This window comes from Apodemus sylvaticus, chromosome 7, assembly GCF_947179515.1.
Source record: "Apodemus sylvaticus chromosome 7, mApoSyl1.1, whole genome shotgun sequence".
In the NCBI taxonomy this organism is placed as follows: domain Eukaryota; kingdom Metazoa; phylum Chordata; class Mammalia; order Rodentia; family Muridae; genus Apodemus; species Apodemus sylvaticus.
This window is the reverse complement of record NC_067478.1, coordinates 112,102,141-112,127,579: the sequence shown is the minus strand read 5'-3', so window position 1 is coordinate 112,127,579 and position 25,439 is coordinate 112,102,141. Positions and strand designations below refer to the sequence as shown.

The 25,439-nt window shown below is 51.4% G+C and overlaps 1 protein-coding gene across 1 annotated transcript; it reads left to right on the top strand.

Moving 5' to 3' along the window:
* The first annotated feature begins 15,114 nt into the window (after positions 1-15,114).
* Mrpl4 (mitochondrial ribosomal protein L4) lies at positions 15,115-22,549 on the top strand. The gene is made up of 9 exons (XM_052188961.1): positions 15,115-15,333; positions 15,420-15,486; positions 15,601-15,751; positions 19,235-19,286; positions 20,078-20,195; positions 20,926-21,032; positions 21,122-21,231; positions 21,317-21,393; positions 21,929-22,549. The coding sequence occupies exons 1-9, from the start codon at positions 15,277-15,279 to the stop codon at positions 22,072-22,074; spliced, it is 885 nt and encodes a 294-aa protein (XP_052044921.1). The 5' UTR covers positions 15,115-15,276; the 3' UTR covers positions 22,075-22,549.
* Positions 22,550-25,439: the final 2,890 nt, after the last annotated feature.

Here is a 25,439-nt window from a genome sequence, read left to right as displayed (position 1 = left end):
GAAATATCTCAACAGTACAGCTTATGCCCAGAATCCCCCAGGGGAGCTGGGGAGCAGCAGAGGGGAGGCGGGATGTGCCGATGTGCCAGGACACCTCAGGGTGTCTCAGGGGTAGAGGCCCCACCTAGAATCCCCCACTGAGGGGCTGGGGTGTGCTCAGCTATCAAGTGGGAAGGCCAGTTAACTCCTGGGCCTCATCTGCTATGTGAAAGAAAAGAGGAGGAAGAGGAATTGGAGCCGTAAACACTCATATTGGTAGCGACAAGTCCCTATGTTCTAGGCTGGTGACACTCTGCGATCCCAGCACTTGGGAGGCTGAAGGGGACAACAGTGAGGTGGGTCCCAGTCTGAGCTGCACAGTGAGATCCTGCCTCAGAAGACAAGACAGGAAGGGGCCGGCCAGATGGCTCGGCAGGAACGGAGTTTGCTGCCGACCACCTGATAATTTTATTGTTACTGTGATGCCTTTGACGTCACCACACACTGTAGCATAAACACATACTCACAAATTCTGATTTTGCAGAAGACCCAGGCTCATCTGTAACTCCAGGGCATCTCAGGGGATCTGATGCCTCCGTCTTCTGACCTTTGTGGGAACCACACACATACACACGTAGTGAGCATACAGATGTGCAGCAGACAATCATAAAATAAAATAACTTCAAAAATAATAGGAAAAAAAACGAGACAGGGCCGCCATGCCATGTGGCGCCCTGGCCTTGGGCCCAATCACAGGTCCGAATGAACCCTCTTGCTTGTGTGAAAGAGGATTCGCATTAAATGAACAAGGCCCTAAAAAGAGTCACCCTGCCCCAGGTGACTTGTACAATGGGCACCACAGAGGCGTTGGATTAGAGGAGCCAACAGGCTCTTTGTAATTCACCATCACTGGCTAGCTGGCTGTCCCCCACCCCCCCCCCCCCCCCCGCCTTGCTACCCACCCTGGTTTCATTTGGTGGCTCCTGTCCCTGTCTCCAGAAGATTGTGGAGGGTGGTCCTCAACATCCAGGACCACATCAGTTGACAAATTAACTTGTGGGATGTTCTTTGTAATCTAAGTTTTATGGCTAATAAATTTATTTGTTTGTTTATTTAGAGACAGGGTCTTACTGTGTATCCTTGGCTGTCCTGAAACTCACTACGTTCTTGAGTAAAAATGTTCCCTGAGAGCAGCAGCACACACATAGCATAGGTGCACACACATCTATGCACCCCAGACAGGGAGCCCACAACAGACCAAGGTACAGACAGCGCCAAGGCAGCTTGGTGAACCATGAGTGCTATTGGGGTTTTTTTATAGAAATATGGGGGACAGGAGCAAAAGTGATTCAAAGACAGTCGCGTCACCAAGGCGCACCCCAGCGTGGGTTACATACAGCTCACACGCTGGGAACCTGGAGCTCACGGCACAGCCTGCAGCCAGCTCCACAGCTTCAACAATGTCCCTTCCAGTGCCCAGCTGCTACCCCACTTCTAGGCAGCTCGGCTAGTTTCTATACTCTGGCCTGGTGAATCTGATCAGTTTTAGGGACTTCCTGAGGCTGTTTGAGTTGTTTCCTTTTGGAGCCTCACTGCAGGATGGATTGTTCCGATCTCAGATCTCAGAGGAACTCTTGCAGAAACCTGTATAAACTACTTCAGCCTTGAAGCCTCTGTTTCTGAGTGCTGGGATTAAAGGTGTGTATCACGGAGGTGGGGGGGGGGGCGCTGGAGAGATGGCTCAACGGTTAAGAGCACTGACTGCTCTTCCAGAGATCCTGAGTTCAAGTCCCAGCAACCACATGTTGGCTCACAACCATCTGTAATCGGGTCTGGTGCCCTCTTCTGGTGTGTCTGAAGAGAGTAGTATGGTGGTATACTCATATGTTTAAAATAAATAAGTCTTTAAAAAAAGTTGTGTATCCCCACTGCATAGCTGGTTGTTAATCTTGATTGTCAATTCAACAGGTCCTAGAATCACTTAGGAGACAGATTCCTGGGCTTGGCTGTGTGTTTCTAGACTGGTTTACCTGAGGCAGGAAGTCCCATTACTACCAATGCTACCACCCTCTGGCTGAGATCCTCAGTCCACTGAAGAGAGCAAGTCAGCTGGGCACTGGCTCTGGCCTTTGGTCCCCCACTGTGGCTGCCGCAGTCCCTGCTGCCATGCTGTACCCACCCCTGAGACCAGATACCTGGGAGCCGATGACACCGTCCTTCTTCAGGTCGCTTTGTCAGGCACTTCTTCCCAGTACTGGGAAAGTAACTAATGTACCAAACGTTGGGTAGATTGCCTCCCGAGGGCCCATCCTGAGCTCAGACATCATCACAAACTCTTCCAAATCATGAGGCCTAAATCTGTTTTCCATCTGTGGGCCTCCCCCGCCCTCCCGCCCCTGTGCTCTGTTCTTCGGTGGAGGAGCGAACGGGTTGGAGAGGAGTCTGTGTTTGGTCTTCCCAGGCCCAGCTTGGGGAGAGAGGCCCGGGGGCTGCAGAAAAGCCTTCCAGATGTTGGTCTTGGCGGCTACAGACCTCTCTCAGCTGGCTGTGGGCTTGGTGCCCATTTTCAAGCGAGGAGTGGATGGAGGGGAAGAGTCCTGTGGAACGGTCTGCCACGTCTGCACCACATGTGATCTTGGCCCTGGGAGCCTGGAAAGGGTGGGATTTGTGTTCAATCCCAGGGTGGCGGAGGCGGTGGAGGAAGCAGAGACATAGTTCCCGGTAAATCCCCTCCCCGCCATCCTTACCCAATAAAAACAACTGACCTGAGGCTAGCCGTGCATCTGCTCTGAGGAGGCTTGGAAGGATTAAGCGTTTGAATCCAGCCTGGATTACATACAGTATTGAAGTTCACACCTTGTCTCAAAAATTGAAAAAAAAAAAGTTGAAGCTGGGCATGGTGGTACACCCCTTCAATCCCACCACTTGGGAGAGTGGGGCAGCCTGTGGCTGCATAGTGAATTCCAGACTACTTCATGATGAGACCCTGTCTCAAAAACAGTTAATGTGTTTTAGAGTTTTTACTCCTCTGTGTGTGTGTGTGTGTGTGTGTGTGTGTGTGTGTGTGCAGGTGTGTGGGCACTTGTACCACAGAACAACTTTTTGGAGCCTGTTGTCTCTTGCATTGGAGGGTCACCAGGCATGGAGACAAGCACCTTCACCCCCCACCCCCTACCTCCCCTCCCCCCCACCCCACCCCCGCATCACCCTGCCAGTCTGACTGTGTGCAGACACCTGGCTTCCTAAAACCACAGAACCTTTTAAAGTCCCCTCTCTGCCATGCCAGTTGCTCAGACAACCATAGCCAGTGCAAATAATTATGCAAATAGGTACCCCAACTCCTGGGCCTGAAGGAGGCTGCTCCTCCCCAGGTTTGGCAAGTCACTCACAAACTGAGCCCAGAACAAACCCACAGCAGGTGTTCTTGTGACTGGTGGGGGAAGGGAGCTTTTAGGTCCAATTGTCTCCCAGCAGACTCACACTGCTCACCTAGTGACTGACCCCCACCTCCACCTCCACCCCCAGTGTCTCAACTCTGATATCTGGTGTTAATGAAGGGATACAGGGAGCTGGGAGAGGCCAGACGTTGGGAGGGAGGGTCCCTCCATCTCCCATTTAGGACCCCTAAATTGCTGTGCCGCCCACAGCACAGATGGGCCCTCTCAGAAACCAGGTCGGTTCTGGCTCCACACCAACAGGAACAGAGGTCGCTGCATTTGAGTCTGCATGTGACTGCCTTTAATCCACTTCCCCTCTCCCAGGCTTGGACCCAAGTGCTCACACTTTGAGTCGGTCTATCACTACCTGCTGTTAGTCTGTTGATCTGTTTATCCATCTATCAGTTCACTCGGGTAGGCCGGCTGACTAGCGTCCCAGGATCGTCCTGTCTCTGCCCTTTACCAACATGAGGATTTCAATCCTGTACTGCCAAACCAGGCTTTCATGTGGTTTCTGGGGGTCCACACAGGTCCTGCTCGTGACTCAGGCATTTTACCTACAGAGGCATTTCCTCAGCCCTATTTAATGCTTGGTTTTGTTTTATTTTTATCTTACTATGTAGACCAGGCCACCTTCAAACTGATAGAGTTCTGCCTGCCACTAGCTCCCAAGTGCTGGAATTAAAGGCGTGCACTACCATACTTAGCCATATTTATGAAAATTTTGAGACAAGGTCTCATGTAGCCCAGGGTGGACACAAAAATCACTATATAGCCAAGGATACCCCAATCTTCCTGCCTCCGCTGCTCCTGTGCTGGGACCACAGGGGTGACACAGTGAGCTGAGGATGGACCCCAGAGCTCGTGCCAGCCAGGCTGGTATTCTACCAACTGAGGCTCAGCCACAGTCCTTGTTTATTATCACCATCCTATTGTCAAGCGACACTCCTCATTTTGATTGATTTCTGAAGGTATATATTTGCTGCCACAGCGCAGGTTGGGAGCTCACAGGATAACTCATAGCATAGCAGCCCCTTCTCTCCTCCTCCCTCTAGATCCCCAGGGATTAAACTCCGCCACCCAGCTGGGTGGTGGCACATGCCTGTAATCCCAGCACTCTGGGAGGCAGAGGCAGGCAGATTTCTGAGTCCAGGGCCAGCCTGGTCTACAGAGTGAGTTCCAGGACAGCCAGGGCTACACAGAGAAACCCTGTCTCGAAAAAAAGCCAAATCCAAAAAAAACCAAACCAAAGCAAAACAAAACAAAAAAACAAAAAACAAAACAAAAAAACTCGGGCCACCCAAATTGTTCAGTATGCTCCCTAACCTTGGGAGACCTGTTGCTTGCCCTTATTTTGGTTTTGAGACAATGTTTCAAGAAGCCAGGCTGGCTTCAAACTCACTAGGTAGCCAAGGCTGGCCTGGTGGTATCCTATCCTCCTAGCTTCATCCCCCAGCAGCCGGGCTACAGGTGTGCACCACCACCGAGCACTCAGTGGATGCCAGGCCTGACTTATCCACCAACTGGGCCCAGGCTTAGAAGAGACAAAATCCCTCCTCTTGGAGAGGCTAATTTCCCAGTGGTCATCCCAGCACTCCAGAGACTGAGGCAGGAGGATTAGAAGTTCTAAGCTACCTAGTAAAAATAAAGATAGGCAGAAAGGAAAGATGTGGGGAAGGGAGGGGAAGGAAGAGAGGACGAGGCTGGGAGTGCTCACAGCAGAGCCCTGGCCCTGGCTTCATAAGGCCCTGGGTTCATCCTTGGTATGAAAAGAAGAAGAGGTGGGGAGAGGCCTCAATGGGCAGGGCCTTGCTGCGCAAGCCGGCCAACCCAGTCCGCATGCGGTGGCACACGCCTGTCACCCAGCACTTGGCAGGCAAACAAGGTGGATCTCCAGGGCTGGTCGACAAGCTTGTCTAACCAAAAACAGGCTCTCCAGGTTCAGTGAGAGACTTAGTTGAAAAAAATAAGATGGGGTCAGGGCAGTGGCTGACTGGGTTAAGTGATGACTTAGCAAGCCTGAAGATCTGGGTCTGGATCCTCAGAACACACAGGAAAGCAGGGCATGTCGGAGGTCATCCTCAAGATAAAGAATAGAGGAAAACACAAGATGCCATCACACACACACACACACACTCACACCAGCAAGATGGCCCAGTGGGTAAAAACACTTACACCAGGTCTGACATCTTGAGAATTGGTTTCTTTCTTCTTTGGAACTCACTCTGTAGACCAGGCTGGCCTCGAACACAGAAGTCCGCCTGCCTCTGCCTCCCAGAGTGCTGGGATTACAGGCGTGCGCCACCATCGCCCGGCTGAGAATCGGTTTCCACAGATTGGTCTCTGACCTCCATATGAACACCATGACAACTATATATACACTAAATAAATAGTTGTTTTTGTTTTTGTTTTGTTTTTTTTTAACTAATACAGATCTGGCAGTGGTGATGCAAGCCTTTAATCCCAGCACTTAGGAAGCAGAGAAAGGATGATCTCTGTGAGTTCAAGGCCAGCCTGGTCTACAGAGCTAGTTCTAGGACAGCCAGGGCTACATAGAGAAACCCTGTCTTGAAAACCAAACAAACAAAATAATATAAGCCTGGGCTGGCTCTGATGGCAGAGGTAGGAGAATATTTGTGAATTCTGGAGCAGCCTGGTCTTCATAGAAAATTCCAGAACAGCCAGGAATAGAGAGCCACTGTCTTAAAAAACAAACCAACCAACCAACCAACAAACAAACAAAAAAAGGAAGCTTATCTAATATTTAAAAAAATCAAAAAAGTAATTCCAAGACACCATTAGTTAAAATGTAATGAAAATGAGAAATCATGCGCGGATGGCAATGAAAGATGTGGCGGGAAGGGAAGGGATGTCTGTCAAGCTGGCCAGGTTCCAGCCACTAGGAGCTTCAGAGTGGAAGGCATCCAGGTGCAAACACGCGGTGGAAATGGTAGCAGAGGTGGGCGTGGCTTCAGCGCGGAAAGCTGGAGAGTGGGAGGACTCTGGCCTGGGGCTGCGAAAAGGAAATGTGATCTTACAGGACCATTCACCAGGGTAAGGGAGGTTCAGGGTGAGAAGGGAGGCCAAGAGAGGCTCAGCAGGGGAGGCTTTGTGAGCAGACTTTCCTTGATTAGAAAGTTCAGTGGGTAAAGCGATTGCCAAGCAAAACTGAGGACCTGGGTCTGGATCCCCAGGAATGACACAAATGGGAAGTGGGCATGGAGGCCTCAGAAATCAGAGACCGGGCATCCCCAGAGCAATCTGGCCAGGGAGACTAACCGGATCAAGGAACTGAGGCTTTGATTGACAGACCCTACCTCAGGATATAAGGCAGAAGAGCCATGGTCATCAACCTCCACAGGCCCACACACACACACACACACACATACACACAGAAACACATACACACCACACACAACAACACACACACACACACACTACACAACAACACATACACAAACACACACCACACACAGACACACATACATATACACACCACACACACCACACACCACACATACACCACACACACACACCACATACCACACATACACCACATATACATACACCACACATACACCACACATATACACACCACACACACACACACACACATACACACACACGAGTACCACATGCAATCATTCATAAACACATAAGAATAAACAAAGCAACCGCAGCTGCAAGCTTAACCCTTTTTCAGAGGTCTCCAGCCAACAAGTGGCAGCCCCTGGATTTGAAGAATCCAGGGCCGGGCTGGACTGTGGTGGCACATGACTTTATTTAATCTTGGTACTTGGGTGGCAGAGGCAGATGGGTCTCTAAATTGAAGGTCAGCCTTGTCTATAGAGAGGGTTCCAGGTTACCCAGGACACACAGAGAAACTGTGTCATGAAAAACTAAAGGAAAACAACAACAAAAGTCTTCAAGGCCATTGGGTCAAAATTCATCTGGGTGAGACGATGGCTCAGTTAAGCACCTCACAAAAAAGGAGGACCTGAGTTTGAACCCCAAACCCGATATGTAGTGCTGGGTGTGGGGGGCTAGAGAGATGGCTCACTGGTTAAAAGTGCTGGCTGCTCTTCTGGGGGCCCCAGGTTCAAGTCCCGGCTCACTGAGTGGCAAATAAACACTTGTTACTCTAGTTCCAGGGGATCCCTCTCCTGGCCTCCTACGGCATTAGGGACGCATGTGGCACACATATACATGCATGCACATAATCTACCTATCTACCTATCTGTAAGATGTGTGCAGTGGTTCACGTCTGCAATCCCATGATAATCCCATGATGGGCGACAGCACAGGCAGGTCACTGGAAGCTTCTGGCCTACATGCTAGCCTACATGCCAGCCAGGCCAAAGGGCAAACAAGCGTGTCTCAAACATGGGGTGCCTGGCGCATGACGCCCTAGACTGTCTTCTAACCACCACACTATGGCCACACGTGTGCGCAGTAGACGCAGACCCAGATAATGGATTTGAGTCTTATCTGCTAAACGACTGCAGAAAGCCAGACTCTCGAGGCGGTGAAAAGGCACACGGTGCTTGTCAGAGTCTCAGAACCCACAAGGGAGAAGGAAAGACTGACTCCGAAAGCTGTCCTCTGACCCCATTAAAAGTGACCTTTGGCCTTTTAGGAGAGGAGTCCCTGGCTTTTCTGTTCCTTTCTATACATTTATTTGAATGGTGTGTGTGTGTGCACGCGGTGTGCGACCTGACATATATATAAAGAGCACACACCTGCACCGTCCAGTGTGCCCGCCTGCAGAGGCCAGAAGAGGGCACTGAGCGCCCTTCTCTATCACTCTCTGGGCTCACCTCCTTGGGACAAATTCTCTCTCTGTCTCTCTCTGTCTCTCTCTCTCTCTCTGTCTCTCTGTCTCTCTCTCTCTGTCTCTCTCTCTCTCTGTCTCTCTGTCTTTCTCTGTCTCTCTCTGTCTCTCTGTCTCTCTGTCTCTCTCTCTGTCTCTCTCTCTCTCACACACACACACACACACACACACACACACCCCCGCCAGGCCGCCTGCCAGGGAGCCCTCAGGGACCTCTTGTCTTGTCTCTGCACTGCAGTGCTTGGCCACAGGCATGAGCTGCCCCTCCCAGCTCTCTGCATAGGTGCTGGATGTTTGAGCTCAGGTCTACACCCGGAGGGACAAGTGTTCTTACGACTGGGCCACCTTCCCAGCCCCTCCCCCCAGCTTCCACAGCTGTGTTTTTTCCCTCAGCCAGGCATACATTTTATCTTCAGGTCAAAGTCCTCATCACGGGCAGGGGTGGGAGGTCTGGGGGAGCAGCTAGGGTCCATCCCCACTGTGGCCCTCACAAGAACCCTGACTAGGTAATGTCAGTTAGGGCCCAAGCAAGGCTCCCCACAGCCCTGTCCCTAGGCAGGGGTTCTTTGAAGAGCCCCCAGACTGCGCTGACCCCTCACCCCTCTTCCCTGCAGGACGCATCAGGTGGCCGGTAAGTCATTAAAGGGCTGCTTGACATTCCTCTGCGGGACGTAAAAGCAAGATTTCCCCAGCACAGGCAAACATGCCAATCTGCCGGTGAAACATCAACTGGGAACTGGGTGTGGTGGCGCTAGCTGTCATCCAGACTATAGGAAGCTGATATAGGAGGATTACTATGAGTTCAAGGCCAGCCTGGATCAACTTGATCCCATTAAAAAAAAAAAAACAAAAGTGAATAACCACCAAATGAACCTGTGAACCCAGAAGTGGGGAGGTAGAGGCAGGAGGGTGAGGTGAGGCCTTTAAGGCCACTGTAGGCCTCAGGAAACCCTGTCTCAAAATCAAAGAACAGAAAGGGCGTGCTACAAGTGCGATGAGCTACGCGTCTAAGAACCACATAGTGGAGGAGAGCCAACTCCCACAGGTGACCTCTGACCTCCATGCGTGGGCTGAGGCCTGCATATCTGCATACATAAATAAATGTAATAAAACTGTAAGGTTCATATTGCACATGTAGTAAGTATAGAGTGTCTACTTGTGAAATGTGTAGTGATGTCTTTAATTTTCACAAACTGGGGACTGCAGAGAAGGCACAATGGGTAAGGTACTTGCCACACAAGAAGACCAAGCTGGGTTTGGTGCCACGCCCTTAATCCCAGCACTGGAGAGAGAGGCAGAGGCAAGATTTCTTAGTTCTGGGCCAACCTGGTCTACATAGTGAGTTCCTGGCCAGCCTGGCCTCCATATGAGGCTCTGTCTCAAAAAATAAGTAAGTTGAGAGTGAGTGAGGAAGGCAGTAGAGGTCAACCTCGGCCCCACCCGGCCCCACCCCACCCCACCCCGCACCTGAAGCCATACAAACCTGCCCCACCACACACGTATTTCCTACAGCACTTGGTGGACAGAGCACACTGTCTGAGAGACGGTTTCCATGCCCTCACTAGTGCCGGGCCGTGTATGCTCCACGCCTGTTCTTTATACTCTGTGTCGGCCCTGTATCTGTTTACGGACGGGGGGCGCACCACACACGCCACAGCACACACATGTGGAGGTCTGAAGACAACCTGCAAGATTGGTTCTTTCCTTCCTACCACGTGAGGCTGAGGGACTGATCACAGGCCGTCAGACTTGGTGACTAGCACGCGTGCCTGCTGAGCCATCGTACCTGCCCCCATTTCTGTTTTGTGAGACAGGCTTTCACGCAGCAGCTAAGGCTGACAGACAAAGCATTAACTATGCCAGGCTGGCCTCAAACCTGAGATAGTCCTCCTGCCTCTGTCTCCCTGGTGATGGGACCGCAGGTCAGTACTACCACCTGCAGGTCCTTTTGTATTTGTGCAGTGTTCTTTACCAGATAGGTGAACAAGGCATGCTAGTGCACACCTGTAAGCCCAGCACTAGGGAATTTGAGGCTGGAGAATTTAGAGTTCAAGGCCAACTTGAGCTAAATAAGACCCTGCCCAGACAGACAGACAGATAACTACATACACTTGGAGAAAGGGAGAGAAACAGACAAGTCCAGTGAAATTCCATGAAATGAAGCATTAAAAACGTTTTTTGAAAATTATTTTTAGAGCTAGGCAGTAGTGGTGTGCACCATTAGTCCCAGTACTTGTGAGGAAGAGGCAGGGGCTCCAGGCCAGCCTGGTCTACAGAGGGAGTTCCAGGGTCAGCCAGGGCTACATAAAGAAACCCTGTCTTGAAAACAAAAACCTTTTAGGGGGCTGGAGAGATGACTCAGAGGTTAAGAGCACTGGCGGCTCTTCCAAAGGACCCAGGTTTAATTCCCGGCACCAACACAGCAGCTCACACCTGTCTGCAGCTCCAGTTTCAGGGGCTCTGAGACCCTCACTCAGACAAGTAGGCAAAACACATGAAATAAAAATAAATCATATATACAAAAATTAGATTTTTTTCCTTCCACATACCTGTGTTTTGCCTGCATGCGTGTCTGTGTACTATGTGCATGAGGTCCCTGGGTGTCAGAAGAGGATGTCCTATCCTCTGGAACTAGAGCTACAGATCGCTGTGAGCCACCATGTAGGTTCTGGGAACTGAACCCTGGTCCTCAGGAAGAACAGCCAGTGTTCATAACAGCTGACTCATTTCTCTAGCCTCTAAAAGAATTTTTGAGTCACAAACTATCGGGGCCGAAGAGAGGCTCAGGGAGTAAGAGTGCTTTCTGCTCTTCCGGAGTTTGTTGGATTCCAGTGTGGTCCCCAGGCCCCACGTTAGGTGGCTCACGTCCCCCACAACTCCAGGCCGGGGCCCCTCCTCTGAGCTCTGTGCTCACTATACTCTTGTGCATACACGCATAATAAAATAAAATGGCCAGGTGTGGTGAGACACACCTTCAGTCCTAGCACTCGAGAGGCAGAGGCAGGCAGAACTCTGTGAGTTTGAGCCCAGCCTGGTCTACAAAGGAAGTAAAGCAATACAAAGAAACTAAAAATACATCGACATGAAGTCAAAACCACAAGGTAAGCCAGAAAACACCATGTATGAAAGGGAACAACCAGATGCAAATCAAAGCCACAGAGGAAGGCATCACTCCTCAGATAGAGGGACCGCAGGAGGAGCCCAGAGTCGGGGAGCGGAGGATGCAGAGGAAGGGGAACTCGCCTCTGGGGAAAATGAAAATGAGCAAGGCTTCTTCTACGGAAAACAGAAGGAAGGTTCCTCAAAACACTAAAAATAAGTGAACATATGACCCTGCTACCCCACACTGGGTAAGTGAGCAACGAATATTAATTTGCTGTGTCAAGGAGATCTCTGACCATCCACGTCTGTCTGTCTGTCTGTCCATATTGCTCATCCCAAAATACATTTGACATTATTAAATGTGTGCTTGATGTGAGAGAGGCGCCTGTGTGCTCAGGGTTCAGAGGACAGCTTTGTGAGGTGGTCTTCTCTGACCTCGTCTGTGTGAGCTCTGCTGACCTCAGGCTGGCAGGCTTGTGCAGCAAGTGCCTTCACACTCTGACGGGCCATCTGCTGAGCTCCGGATTTATTTTATTTTATTTTTTTGAGAAAAGGTCTCATGACCAAAGCTACCCTGCAATTCACTGTGTAGGCAAGGCTGGTCATCTTCCTTCTGCCTCTAGAATTAACCAGGTTGTATCAACACACCCAGTTAATGCAGTGCTGGGCACTAGACCCAGAGCTTCATGCTTCTCTGTTATGCCAGGGTAATACAGGAGCAATATAATCCAGAGCCCCAGCCTGGAGGCTGGAGAGACGGCTCAGAGGTAAAGAGACTGTTCTTCCAGAGGTCCTGAGTTCAATTCCCAGCCACATGGTGACTCACAACCATCTGTAATGAGATCTGGCGCCCTCTTCTGGCCGCAGGCACACATGCAGACAGAATGTATGTATACTATTTTTGTTTTTGTTTTTAGTTTTGGTTTTTTGAGACCGGGTTCCTCTGTGTAGCCCTGGCTGTCCTGGAACTCACTCAGTAGACCAGGCTGGCCTCGAATTCAGAAATCTGCCTGCCTCTGCCCCCCAAGTGCTGGGATTAAAGGCGTGAGCCACCACTGCTCAGTGTATGTAAACTTAAATAAAACAAAGGGGAAAAAGTGCACATGGCTTTTTTTTTTTTAAGTTTACTTTTTAAAAAAAGAGGCCAAAGCCGGACGGTGGTAGCTCACACCTGTAATCCCAGCACTCTGGGAGGCAGAGGCAGGCGGATTTCTGAGTTTGAGGCCAGCCTGGTCTACAGAGTGAGTTCCAGGACAGCCAGGGCTACATGGAGAAACTCTGTCTTAGGGGAGGGGTGGGGAACAAAAAACCAAAACCAAAACCAAAAATAAAAATAAATAAAAAGAGGCCAGCCTGGGCTGCAGAGTAAACCCCGAGGCCAGCCATCTGCTAAAAGCCCGTCACAGTGGCAGTGCTCGTAGTCCCAGCCTGGGGAGGCCAAGACAAGACCCTCACGTTCACTGTCCAGCCAGCCTGGATGAAGCCAAGAGCTCCAGACCACTGAGACCCTGTTTCAAAAACTACAGCAGAAAAAAAGTGGGCAGTGGCGGTGCATGCCTTCAATCCTGGCACTCAGGAGGCTGAGGCAGGGGGATTGCTGTGAGTTCTAGGACAGCCAGAGCTACATAGTGAGAGCCACTTTCCCACGTACAGAGACTTGGATTTCAGGTTGTCGAGAGGACTCCACGATAAAGAAGCTTGCTGCTGCAGCCTCACATCCGACCCTCAGACCTAGACCGTCATGTTAGAAGGAGAGAGCCGAACCCCTCAGGCTGTCTTCTGATGTCCATGCCCACGGGTGTTCCAGGCTAGCCTCGTAACAAATGCAAAGAGAACAAACAGCCTACATGCATTTAGCCCGATAACTAAATTCTCCAGGGTCTGCCCCAGCAGTGTGTCATGGTGCTGGGTAGCCCCGACTGACCTGGAACTCACTGTGGTCCACCTGCCTTGGTCCTCTGTCGTCTCTCTGGTCACTACCCTCCTTCTATATTAGAATCCATAAAGCTGGTTACTGAATTTCATCTCGTGCCAGGAACTCCGCCCTTTGCATCCCTCATTTATTAAAGTCTCACAATCTTTCCATTATCCAGGTGATGAAAGGGAGGTTGGCTCAGAGACAGAGTCCAAGCCCTGTCCAGACCTCATGGTGGATGGCAGTGAGCCAGGTGTGAGCTCTCAGCGCCCCCTGAAGGTCAAGTGTGGAACAGAGACAAAACATAAACTCCATCACTCCGACTATCTTTGGAGAGGTTCTTAGGGAGGTGGTCTGGATCTGCTCATGAGGGGATTTTCCCCCTGTCCTGGGAGAGTCCTAGAAGGCACGAGGGGGCAGGATCCTGGATTAGATGCCATTTGAGGGACACAGGGCGGATGGGACGGATTTCAGAGGGATATAGGTCTGGAGAATCTAAGAAATACTGAAAGCTTTCTGGCCGGACTTTCATTTAAAGAATCAAACACATTTGAAAAGAGGAAGCTGGAGGATTTCAAGGTCACATACTGAAGTTCTGTCTCAGCAGATAAATAAAACCACAGGTGCTGGAGAAATGGCTCAGCTGGTAGAGTACCAAACCCACACAAACAGCTCGATCTTTAGCACTAGATAAACCAGCACGGTGGCACATACAGATAATCCAGGACTCTTTGGGGGAGGGGACAGGAGACGTTACTCTTGACGAGTTCAAGGTCAGCCAAGTCAGACCGATTCACACATCAAAGAAAGGGAAAGGGAAGATCAGATAAAATTCAATTCATCTGGGTATGAAAGCATAGTTGTGCATTCAACTGGCAGTTCAGCACTCCAGACGCTGGAGAGGGAGACTCTGAACTCAAGGTCAGCCTGTAGTTCTCTTGGCTACACAGAGAAGCCTTATGTGAGAGAGAGAGAGAGAGAGAGAGAGAGAGAGAGAGAGAGAGAGGATGGCTTGCCGGAGTTCAATTCACAAGGTGAAAGGAAATCGCCAACTCCCTGAGTTTCCCTCTTACTTCCACACTAAAACACAAAAATAAATTCAGGAAATTAAAATAGAGAGGGCTGAAGAGATAGCTCAGTGGTTAAGATCCACTGTCTGCTCTTCCTGAGTTCAATTCCCAGCAACTACATGGTGGCTCACAACCATCTATAACGGGATCAGCAAATCTCCAGGCATGCAGGCATATATGAAGATAGAGCACTTGTATGTATAAAATAAATAAATTCTTTTTTAAATAAAAAATTAAAATACATATATACTGAAAAAGCGAAGAATAGTCACTTGTCATGACGCACCCTTTTTTATTTTTTTCCCTAATTTCCAGACAGGGTCTCACTCTGACTGTCCAGGAAATCACTATGTACACCAGGCTGGCCTCGAATGGCCGTGTGTGTTGCACTTTTGCCTTCCGAGTGCTAGAACTAAAATCATGCAACACCACGGTCCAGTCCGGCACACATCTTTAATCTCAGCACTCAGGAGGCAGAATCAGGTGGAGCTCTCTGAGTTCGAGGCCACATAGGGTGAGTCAGGAGTGAGACCCTGACTCTAAAAGACAAAAGTCAGTTCATATCAATAAAGGTAAAGGGAGAGAAAGACACAGAAAAAAATGTAGGCAAAATACGGAGTGTAGCAGGAGGCTCGTCTACTGTCAATAAAAAGATATTGAGCCACGTTCCGCCCAGGCACCCCCCCCACCTCTGCTTGAGGTTCATTGGTTAAAACAGAAAAGCATCTCCGGGTCAAGCAACTTCATTGGTTGCTTCCGGCACCTGGCTCTCTGGTGTCCCGGCTTCCGGCCGTCAAGTGGAGCAGATCCACAGCCTCAGGCGTCCGTACCCGGCGCAGATGGCGGCGGAACCGCTTTCGTGACGCAAACCGGCGCGCGTGTGACGTCATCAGCAGTCGCCGTGGGCGCCGCGACCTCCTGCGCTGCGAGATTTCTGCTGAAATGCTGCGGTTGTTCCAGGCCGCTTCCCGCACCTGGCTGCGACCCTCTGGCTCCCGGGTAGGGCACCGAGCTGAGTTTAAGGTCGGAGGTCAAAGGTTGAGAACTTCCGAGAGCACCTCTAACTTCCGCCCGTCATTTTCCAGGTGTTCAGCTCTCTGGCTGAAGGCACGGTGCAGCCGGCCGAGGTTTCAGAGCCGCGAGATAGCGCCGGTGAGATGGCCGGGATCATACCTTGACACACAGCGTTGGGGAAGGTGGCACCAAAAGTGTTGGGTTTTGATCCTGACCCTTGACCGCTCATTTTTCACACCCCGCCCCCGCCAGGTCTCCTAGATCCCGTTTTGCGTAAGTGCGAGCTCCCGATCCCTGCACACCGGCGCCCGGTGCAAGCCTGGGTCGAGTCTCTCCGAGGCTTCGAGCAGGAGCGCATCGGCCTGGCGGAGCTGCACCCCGATGTGTTTGCAACGGCGCCCCGGTGAGTGCGGGGTGCAGTGGGAGGAACGCGCCATGGTTTCTCCACCTGACTAAAGGAATGATCAGTTTCCCTACTACAGGGCTGGAGGGCGAAGAACACAGCCCTGTGCCAGCCCGGACTATTACATCCTGCCTTGCTCCCTTGGGCTTGGGTCCCCGTTTTGTCAGACCTCAAGAAGTTAGGTAATGATTAGGTAGTAATCTACCACACACAAAATTCTCTAGAAATGTTTTCTGTTAGGGCTGCAGATGTGCACAGCGGGCTTGTCTGCACGCACCTTGCCCTGGGTTCCCTTTTATGAAATACAAATGGCATGGTGACCCACGCCTCTAATCCCAGCACTATAGAGGTGGAAATAGGAGGACCAAGAAATTAATGGTCAAGGTGGCACAGTGAGTTCCAGGCCAGCCTGGGCTACATGACACCATAAGTAAAAGTGAAAATACTAAATACAGGGCTGGAGAGATGGCTCAGCGATTAAGAGCAGTGATTGCTTTCCAGAGGTCCTGAGTTCAATTCCCAGCAACCACATGGTGATCAGATGACCTCTTCTGGTGTGTCTGAAAGACATCTATAGTGTTCACATATACGTAACATGAATAAATAATCCTTTAAAAAATAACTAAATACTATTAGTATGATTTTTTCCCCCAAAATGACAGCTAAGAAGGCCAGATTTTTGGCATGTGTCTGTAATACCAGCGTAGAGGCTAAGACGGAATCTATATGACTACTCACAACCATCTGTAACTATAGTTCTATAGGAACCGATGCCCTCTCCTGGCTTTATGGGTACCAGGCAAACATGTGATGCACATACATGCTTATATATACACGGTGGAACACACGCACTCACGGTGGAACACACGTACTCACAGTGGAACACACACACTCACGGTGGAACACACACACTCACAGTGGAACACATGCACTCACGGTGGAACACACACAGTGGAACATACACTCACGGTGGAACACACGCACTCATGGTGGAACACACGCACTCACAGTGGAACACACACACGGTGGAACACACACACTCACGGTGGAACACACACACTCATGGTGGAACACACACGGTGGAACACACACACGGTGGAACACACACACTCACGGTGGAACACACGCACTCACAGTGGAACACACACACTCACAGTGGAACACACGCACTCACGGTGGAACCCACACACTGTGGAACACACGCACTCATGGTGGAACACACATGGTGGAACACACGCACTCACGGTGGAACACACACACTCAAAAAACGGTGGAGCACACACTCACGGTGGAACACATGCACTCACGGTGGAACACACACACTCACGGTGGAATACGCACTCACGGTGGAACACATGCACTCACGGTGGAACACACACACGGTGGAACACACACACTCACAGTGGAACACACACACACTCACAGTGGAACACATGCACTCGCGGTGGAACACACGCACTCACGGTGGAACACACACACGGAACACACACACTCACAGTGGAACACACACACACAGTGGAACACATGCACTCACGGTGGAACACACGCACTCACGGTGGAACACACGCACTCACGGTGGAACACACACACTCACAGTGGAACACACACGGTGGAACACACACACTCACAGTGGAACACACACACACATACACACGGTGGAACACGCACACAGTAGAACACAACGCACTCACGGTGGAACACACACACGGAACACGCACTCATGGTGGAACACACACACTCACGGTGGAACACACGCACTCAACAAAAATAAACTCTTTGTTTTTGCTTTGTTTTTTTTTTTTTTTTTTTTAGATTTAGATTTTTTTTTTTTTTTTTTTGAGATAGGATTTCTCTGTGTAGCCCTGGCTGTCCTGGAACTCACTTTGCAGACCAGGCTGGCCTCGAACTCAGAAATCCGCCTGCCTCTGCCTCCCAAGTGCTGGGATTACAGGCGTGGGCTGCCACCGTCCGGCTTTGCTTTGTTTTTCATTCTATCTTTTTAAATTTGTTTAATGTGTATAAGTACACTGTAGCTGTCTTCAGACACACCAGAAGAGGCATCAGATCCCATTACAGATGGTTGTGAGTCACCATGTGGTTGCTGGGATTTGAACTCAGGACCTTCAGAAGAGCAGTCAGTGCTCTTAACCGCTGAGCCATCTCTCCAGCCCTTTGTTTTGTTTTTTAAGACAGGGTTTCACTGTGCAGCCAAGGCTGTCCTGGAACTCATCACGTAGACCAGGCTGGTCTTGAACACGCAGTCCTCCTGCCTGCCTCCCTAGTGCTGGGGTTAAAGGTGTGCACAATATCATGCCAGGCTGCAGCTTACCTTTACCATCCCCACGATGAACTTGGGGTTTTCGTTTCGTCTTTTAGCCCTTTAGGGGTGGATAAACTTGTGTATGTGGCAGTAAGGGCAACTTGGACGAGCTGGTTTCTTCTTTTCATGGTGTGTATGTGTTCGAGCTCTGTGTGTGGGCATGCGCAAGCGCATGCATGTTTATGTGTGCGTGTGTGCATATGTGTGTACACAAGTCTGGCTTTGCTGCAAGTGCCTTTACCCACTGAACCGTCTCCTTGTCCTACAGGATTGCTTTTAGTCAACACACTGCCCCACACAGTAGGCCCTAGTGGCATTTGACCACTGTACTGAAACACAGCTTGTGTTGAACACTAGGATGACAAAATATTTAGATACACTGACTGAATATATTCTGAAGGGCTGAGAAGACAGCTCAGGGGGTAAAGAGCCTGCCACATAAATATGAGTCCTTGAGTTTGGACCTTAGAACCCACATGAAGTCGACTGGAGTGCGTCTGTAATCAAAGCACTGGTGCACAGAGGGGGAGGGGAGACAGCAGAGTCCCTTGGAGCTGCAAGGCTGGCTCCTGTCTCAACTGAGGTAGAAATCAAGGACCACACCCAGGGCTGTCCTCGACTCCACCTAATGCCAGTCACTCTCACCTGTATTTATGTGTATGAGTGTTTGCCTGGATGTACCTGTGTGTGCACCACATGTGTGATGTGTATGTGTGATGTGTGCGGTGTCCTCAGGAGCTGGAAGGAGTCAGAAGTGGAGTTAAAATGGACTTGAACCTGGGCCTCTGCAAGAGTAGCAAGGACTCTTAACCACTGACCCATCTCTCCAGCACTCCTAAGTACTTTGAGCTTGATCCAGTCAAGACAAGAGCATTTCAGAGAGAGAGAGAGAGAGAGAACACCTCTACTCTTTGGTTTTTAAAGGTGGAGTCTTACCATGAGTAGAGGTAGGCCTTTAGTTCTCCATCCTCCTGCCTCAGCCCAACCGTGGCTGGACTTGACGGTACAGAGGCGAGCGTGAGGTGAGGTGGTGGAAGGGAAGCATAGAGGACAGAGGGTCCCGAAAGTGCAAAGGAAGAGCCAGGTTTCCTTTGCTAGGATGCAAATGTGGGGCGTGTCAGCTGAGGCGCCCTCCTCGCCCTGTCTCCCTTCCGTCCCTCCAGGCTGGACATTCTGCACCAGGTCGTTGTCTGGCAGAGGAACTTCAAGAGAATCGTGAGTGTCTGAGCGGCGTGGCAGAGCTTCCCACTGGGCTCAGCGGCCTGTGAGTGCTCTGGACCTGCCCAGCTCAAGCCTTGTTCCAGTCAGGCAGGTCCCTCAGGTCGCAGCTTAGTGCCCATCCCTGTCGCTGTTACAGTAGTGAAGCTGCAACCCACCGGATCCTGCCCCATAGGGTGCAGTCTCAGAGGAGGAGTGAAGGGACATCCGCAGTTAGAGCGGGCACGTGTGCCTGCTGCAGTCTCTGCAGAGACATACTGAGTGCACGTCCTGGGAGGGAGCCCAGAGTTCAGTGCTGGCCACCACCATCCCACTTGGGGATTTCGACTACTGAGTCATGTCACCAGTACTCACTAGAGATCCTAGACAGGTGCTCTATGCTGAGCCAGCCGTGTTCCAGCCAGAGGAACTGTAACTTTCTCTACCTGCAGGTCTGACTTAACTCACCAGGCAGTGCAGCGAGGAGAGATTAACAGGGAGGGATGTGTGGGTGCTCTGTGGAGAGGACTTCAGAGCCTAGCATTGCCGTTTAGTCAGTGAGAGCAGAGTTCTGAGCCAAAAACATTTAGGAGTCAACGAGGAGCCAGGCGTAGTGGCCCGTGCCTGCGGTCACAGCGCTGCAGAGGCCGAGGAGGGGATACGAGTCAGAGTCAGCCTGAGCTGTATGGTGAGGCCTTGCAATGACCTCCTGTGAGCGGGGCAGCAGAGCCCTGCGTCTCTAGGGGGACTCTGGTCCCTAGGTTCCCCGCACTGTCCCCTTGACAGTCCTCTCTGCCGCTTGCCCACAGAGCTATGCTAAGACCAAGAGCAGGGCTGAGGTGAGTGGTGGTGGCCGCAAGCCCTGGCCGCAGAAAGGCAGTGGCCGCGCCCGGCACGGCAGCATCCGGTCTCCTTTATGGCGAGGAGGTGAGTGGGGCCCGAAGGGGAGGGAGTTTCAGATGACCCTTGCCGTGCAGGTGCCCACCACTGCCTCGACGGGGACACCTGAGTCCCCAGGTTGTTAGCCCTCTGGGGCGTGAGAGCCCTACACCTCCAGACCTGGATTTGCAGTGCTGGGGATGAGACCGAAGGTTCCTTGCACACTAGGCAGGCGCCCCATCACCTGAGCCCAGCCCTAGCCCCACCTTCCCTGTAGATATCTGTTTCTTTTTCTTTTGAGACTGGATCTTGCTGCATATCCCAGGCTGTTCTGTTTTTTGTTGCTTTTTTTTTTTTTTTTCTTGAGACAGGGTTTCTCTGTGTAGCCCTGGCTATCCTGGAACTCACTCTGTAGACCAGGCTGGCCTCGAACTCAGAAATCCACCTGCCTCTGCCTCCCAGAGTACTGGGATTACAGGCATGCGCCACCACTGCCCGGCTATCCCAGGCTGTCCTTGAACTTACTTTTTCTACTTCAGTTTGCTGTACTAGAGTTGGATGAATGTACCTTCATGCCTGCCTACAGTCCATCTCCATCCCTCCTCCTTTGGGAGTCTTTGCCTGCTCTTCCCATGGTACCTAGCAGGACCTTCTGGCCCCTCCCACTCCCCCAGCTACTGTTCATCACCCACTGCAGCACCTCGTGCCAGCCATCAAGCAGATTTCTGACACCCCAGACGAGCAGTGACCGCCACCTCACACACCGCTGTCTCTGCAGGAGGTGTAGCCCATGGTCCCCGGGGCCCTACAAGTTACTACTACATGTTGCCCATGAAAGTGCGGGCACTGGGCCTCAAGGTGGCCTTGACCGTCAAGCTCATGCAGGTAGGGTGCAGCACAGCTTGGGGGGGCCGTGCTGGTGGCTGTGGTTCCTGGGCTCTGCACGAGAGCCCAGGGTCTTGTCTTCTCCACAGGACGATCTCCACATTGTGGAGTCTCTGGAGCTACCCACTGCAGACCCCCAGTACCTGACGGAGTTGGCCCAGTACCGCCGCTGGGGGAGCTCCGTGCTCCTCGTGGACTTGTGAGGGAGGGCACAGGGCAGGGTGGGGAAGGGGCCAAGTCCCCGCGTCCTGCCAGGCTCACCGCTCAGCCTCCATCTGTTCCAGAACACATGAAGAGATGCCCAAGAATGTTGTGGCAGCCACCTCGGGGCTCAACAGCTTCAACCTGATCCCTGCAGTTGGTGAGTGATGGTCCAGTCGTTACCTAGAACCCAGAAGCCTGGAGCAGACTGGCACAGACCCACTGTTCATCTTGGCCAGTCACACCCTGTCCCCGTCACAGTGTGGCCGAGTGGCTTGTCTAAGAGTTTACTATGGGTTGTGTTGCTGGGACGGAAACCACGGCCTGTGGTACCATTCTGAATGAAGCATCCCAAAGTCCTGTATGTGTTAAAGGCTGTTCCACATGCAGCCTGAAGAGGGCGCCGGTGAGCGCTGGGCTTGCCATCCTCTGCTTACCCTCCCCTCCCACCAACTCCCTCCCCTGATTCTGGTCTCCCATGATATAGCGTGTTTATCCACTTGCTGGGTCCTTACTGGACAGTGGCGTGGGGGTCACAGTTAAATCCCGGCAAATGTGAAGGCAGGTAGCTGCTCAGCAGCTGACGTGGGGTCTGAAAATCAGCGGTGTACGCAGAGGAGGGCCAGGGCCCAGCTTCAGGTAAGATGCTGGGGCAGTCACGCCTGCCCGTCCCTCCTCCCTCCCTCGCATCCCAGGTCTGAACGTGTACAGCATGCTTAAACACCAGACTCTGGTCCTCACCGTGCCTTCCGTCGCCTTCCTGGAGGACAAGCTGCTCTGGCAAGATTCAAGATACACACCACTCTACCCCTTCCGCTTGCCCTACAGTGACTTCCCCTAACCCTACTCTGGTCACCTTGGGGGCCGGGTCAGCACCCCAGCCATCCTGTAGAAAAGCAGTTTCCTGGAAGCTGTTGGACCTGTTGCCAGGTGGGGTACCTGCACAGAGCCAGATGAGTGAGGGCCTCCTGGGCTCTCCCTTGTCACGTTAAAAGTAAACCCTATTTTCACAAGACTTGGAGATGCAGCTGGTCACTCGTGTGGGATCCTGTCGGCCCCTCGGCTGCTCGTCCAGGGCTGGGCGTCCTTGGTGCCTCCTCCAGGCCTCACAGCCTGCTTCCTACGACTGCCAGGAGGAGTCACTCCCCTTGAGGCAGATGTTGGAGCTTGCATAGCTGCCAAGCCGGCAGCCTGTCCTCCACCCCTAGGAGGGTCTGCCACCCGGATGCCAGGCAGGCTCCTGACAGCTTCCTTCAGAGTCAGGCCAGCATCATGTGTTCTTATGATAAAATAAATACACCACCCCAGTATTCTCATTTTGTTGTTGTAGTTGTGTGTTCTTCTAGACAGACTTTCTCTGTGTAGCCCAGCTGTCCTAGAATTCCGACTGTAGACCAGGCTGACCTGGACCTCAGATCCCCTGCCTGCCTCTGCCTCCCAAGTGCGAGTGCAGGGTGGAAGGTGTGAGTCCCTGCCTCCCAGTTCTCAGCTTAAAAAACGGACTGGCAGAGAAGAGCAGTGGCTGCTCTCCCAGAAACCTGGGGTTAGGGTCTCAGCAGCCACAGGGCAGCTCATAGCCACCTTCCACTCCAGTTCCAAGTTCTAGGAGAGCCAGATGTCCTCTTCTGCCACCAAGTACAGACATGGCATATTCACAGAGTACAGAAAATAGATTTGTTAAAAATTAAAAGGGCTAGCCGGGCGGTGGTGGCACACGCCTGTAATCCCAGCACTTGGGAGGCAGAGGCAGGCGGATTTCTGAGTTCGAGGCCAGCCTGTACAGAGTGAGTTCTGGGACAGCCAGGGCTATACAGAGAAACCCTATCTTGAAAAAACCAAAAAATCTAAAAAAACATAAATAAATAAAAAAAATCACCTGCTTTAAAAAAAAAAATTAAAAGGGCTTACATGAAAAAAAATTGTTTTCCTGTGGTGCTGGTTGAAGCCGCTCAAACCAGGGACTACACCCCCAGCCCCTCCTTGAGGGTTTCTCTACAGGGGCTGTATCCCCCAAGTACAGAGATTACAGGCATACACAGCTGTGTCTGTCTTGTTTTATTTGAATTTATCACAAAAAGAATAGATTTATAAAGGAAAAGTGAGGCTTCCACTTTATATATGAATGAGCTGGAGAGATGTTCAGGGGTTAAGAGCACTGGATACTCTTCCAAAGATGGGTTCACTCAGCAACTGCGTGTCTGCTCCTAACTGTCTTGCAGGGGATCAGACACCCTCACATAGACATACTTGCAGGCAAAACACCAATGGCATAAAATAAGTCATTTAAGCTGGGCAGTGGTGGCATGTGCTTTTAATCCCAGCATTCAGGAGGCAGAGGCAGGTGATCTCTAAATTTGAGGCCAGTCTGGTCTACAAAGTAAGTTCCAGGACAGCCAGGACTATACACACACACATACACACACAAACAAAACAACAACAACAAAAAAATGTGTCTCATAAAACAATCAAATCCTTTTTATTTTATTATTATTATTATTATTATTTTTTTTTTTTTTGGTTTTTTCGAGACAGGGTTTCTCTGTGTCGCCCTGGCTGTCCTGAAACTCACTCTATAGACCAGGCTGGCCTTGAACTTAGAAATCTGCCCTCCTCCGCCTCCTGAGTGCTGGGATTACAGGCGTGCCCCACCATGCCTGGCTACATTTTTTTAAATGAAGGAAATTTAGGAGTCCCCAGAGAGTGGGGCAAGGTTCTACAAAGACAGCATCCAGCTCTGTCTCTAAGCCAGCGCTGAAGTGACTAGGACCGCTTTCTGTTGGTGTGCGACAGCCAGAGAGCCTCAGTCACACCCAGTGGCTGCCAGCTTCTTGACTGAAAGTATCCCTGGGATGTGTTGACATTGCGACTAGAAAAACAACAGCCACAGAAGCCCCGAGTAGCATGTGCTCTGTTGCAAGCCTTTGGAGGCTGAGGCTGGAGGACTGCAATTCTAATGCTAGCCTGGGCTACACAGTAAGGCCACGCCGGCTTGGTGTGCACCTGTCATTCTTGAGGCAGAAGCAGGAAGGAAGGCTGAAAGTCACCCTTGGTTACATAGCCTGAAGTCACGATGGCCGACCACAGACCAAAAGCACTAAGTTAGTGTCCCTGCCCTGGACTCCTCGCCCCTGGCAGTTCCTTCTCTTATCCCCTAATAAACCTATGTTTCCTCTGCTCACATACAAGCCAGGCCCAGGTCTTTAATCCTAGCACTCAGGAGACAGAGGTAGGCACATCTCTGAGTTCAGGCCAACCTGGTCTACAAGCGTGTTCTAGGTATTCCAGGCTTAAAAAAAATACAAACCCACCAAAGAAGTCACTGGGCTAAGTTCCAGGTGCTGACGCTGGCCCGGTGTGGCTGGCCGTTACTGCATGTCTCTGTCATGCCTCTTGTGAAGCTAAAGGTCCTAAAGCCGAGAGAGTCCCAGCCAAAAAAGGCACATGCAGGTCACCTACATTAGAATTTGAAGGAAACACTGAGACTGGTCATCACACACGGGATTTTTAAAAAAAATCAGAACCTGTCCCTCCACACTGGAGCCCCCCAGCCAACTGGAGCAGGGAAAGATGTCCTAGGAAAGTGACGCTGTGTCTAGAATGCACTTGCAAGTTATTGGGATGTAGCCAGGCAAGGTGTTGAATGCACTTGGGAAGTTGAGGCAGGAGGATCAGGTCAACCTGGGCTATGTAGTAAGTCTGAATCTAGCCTGAACTACATGAAACCTTGTCTTAAAAAGCAAAACAGTGGAGCTAGGGCTGGGGCCGGGGCTTGGGCCAGGGCGGGGACTGGGGTCAGGTCTTGGACTGGGACCAGGGGCTGGCCTGTGGTTCAGCTGGCAAAACGCTCATTTCTAACTCCTTAAACTAGGGGAAATGTAAGCAGGGTGTGGTGGTGCAATCCTAGATCTTGAGTGTTGGAAGCAGAGGCCGGGGAGTTCCAGGTCAGCCTGGGCCAGAGACCAAGAGCCTGTCTCAAAGTAAGTAATTAAAAACTGAGGCGGCTCAGGCTGCAGGAAGGAGGACAAGTTGAGTAGTCCGGCTGAGTGGGAAGGCACGGCAGGTGGTGGGAACTGCAAACCGTGCCTCCCACCCACCCCCCCAGAACGCCGAGGTAATGTTGCAGACCGAGGCCGCCACGTTTCTGATCCACAGAGCGTTCCATAGTCCTCGTGAGAGCACTTAGCACCAGGGAGGATGCCATGCCCT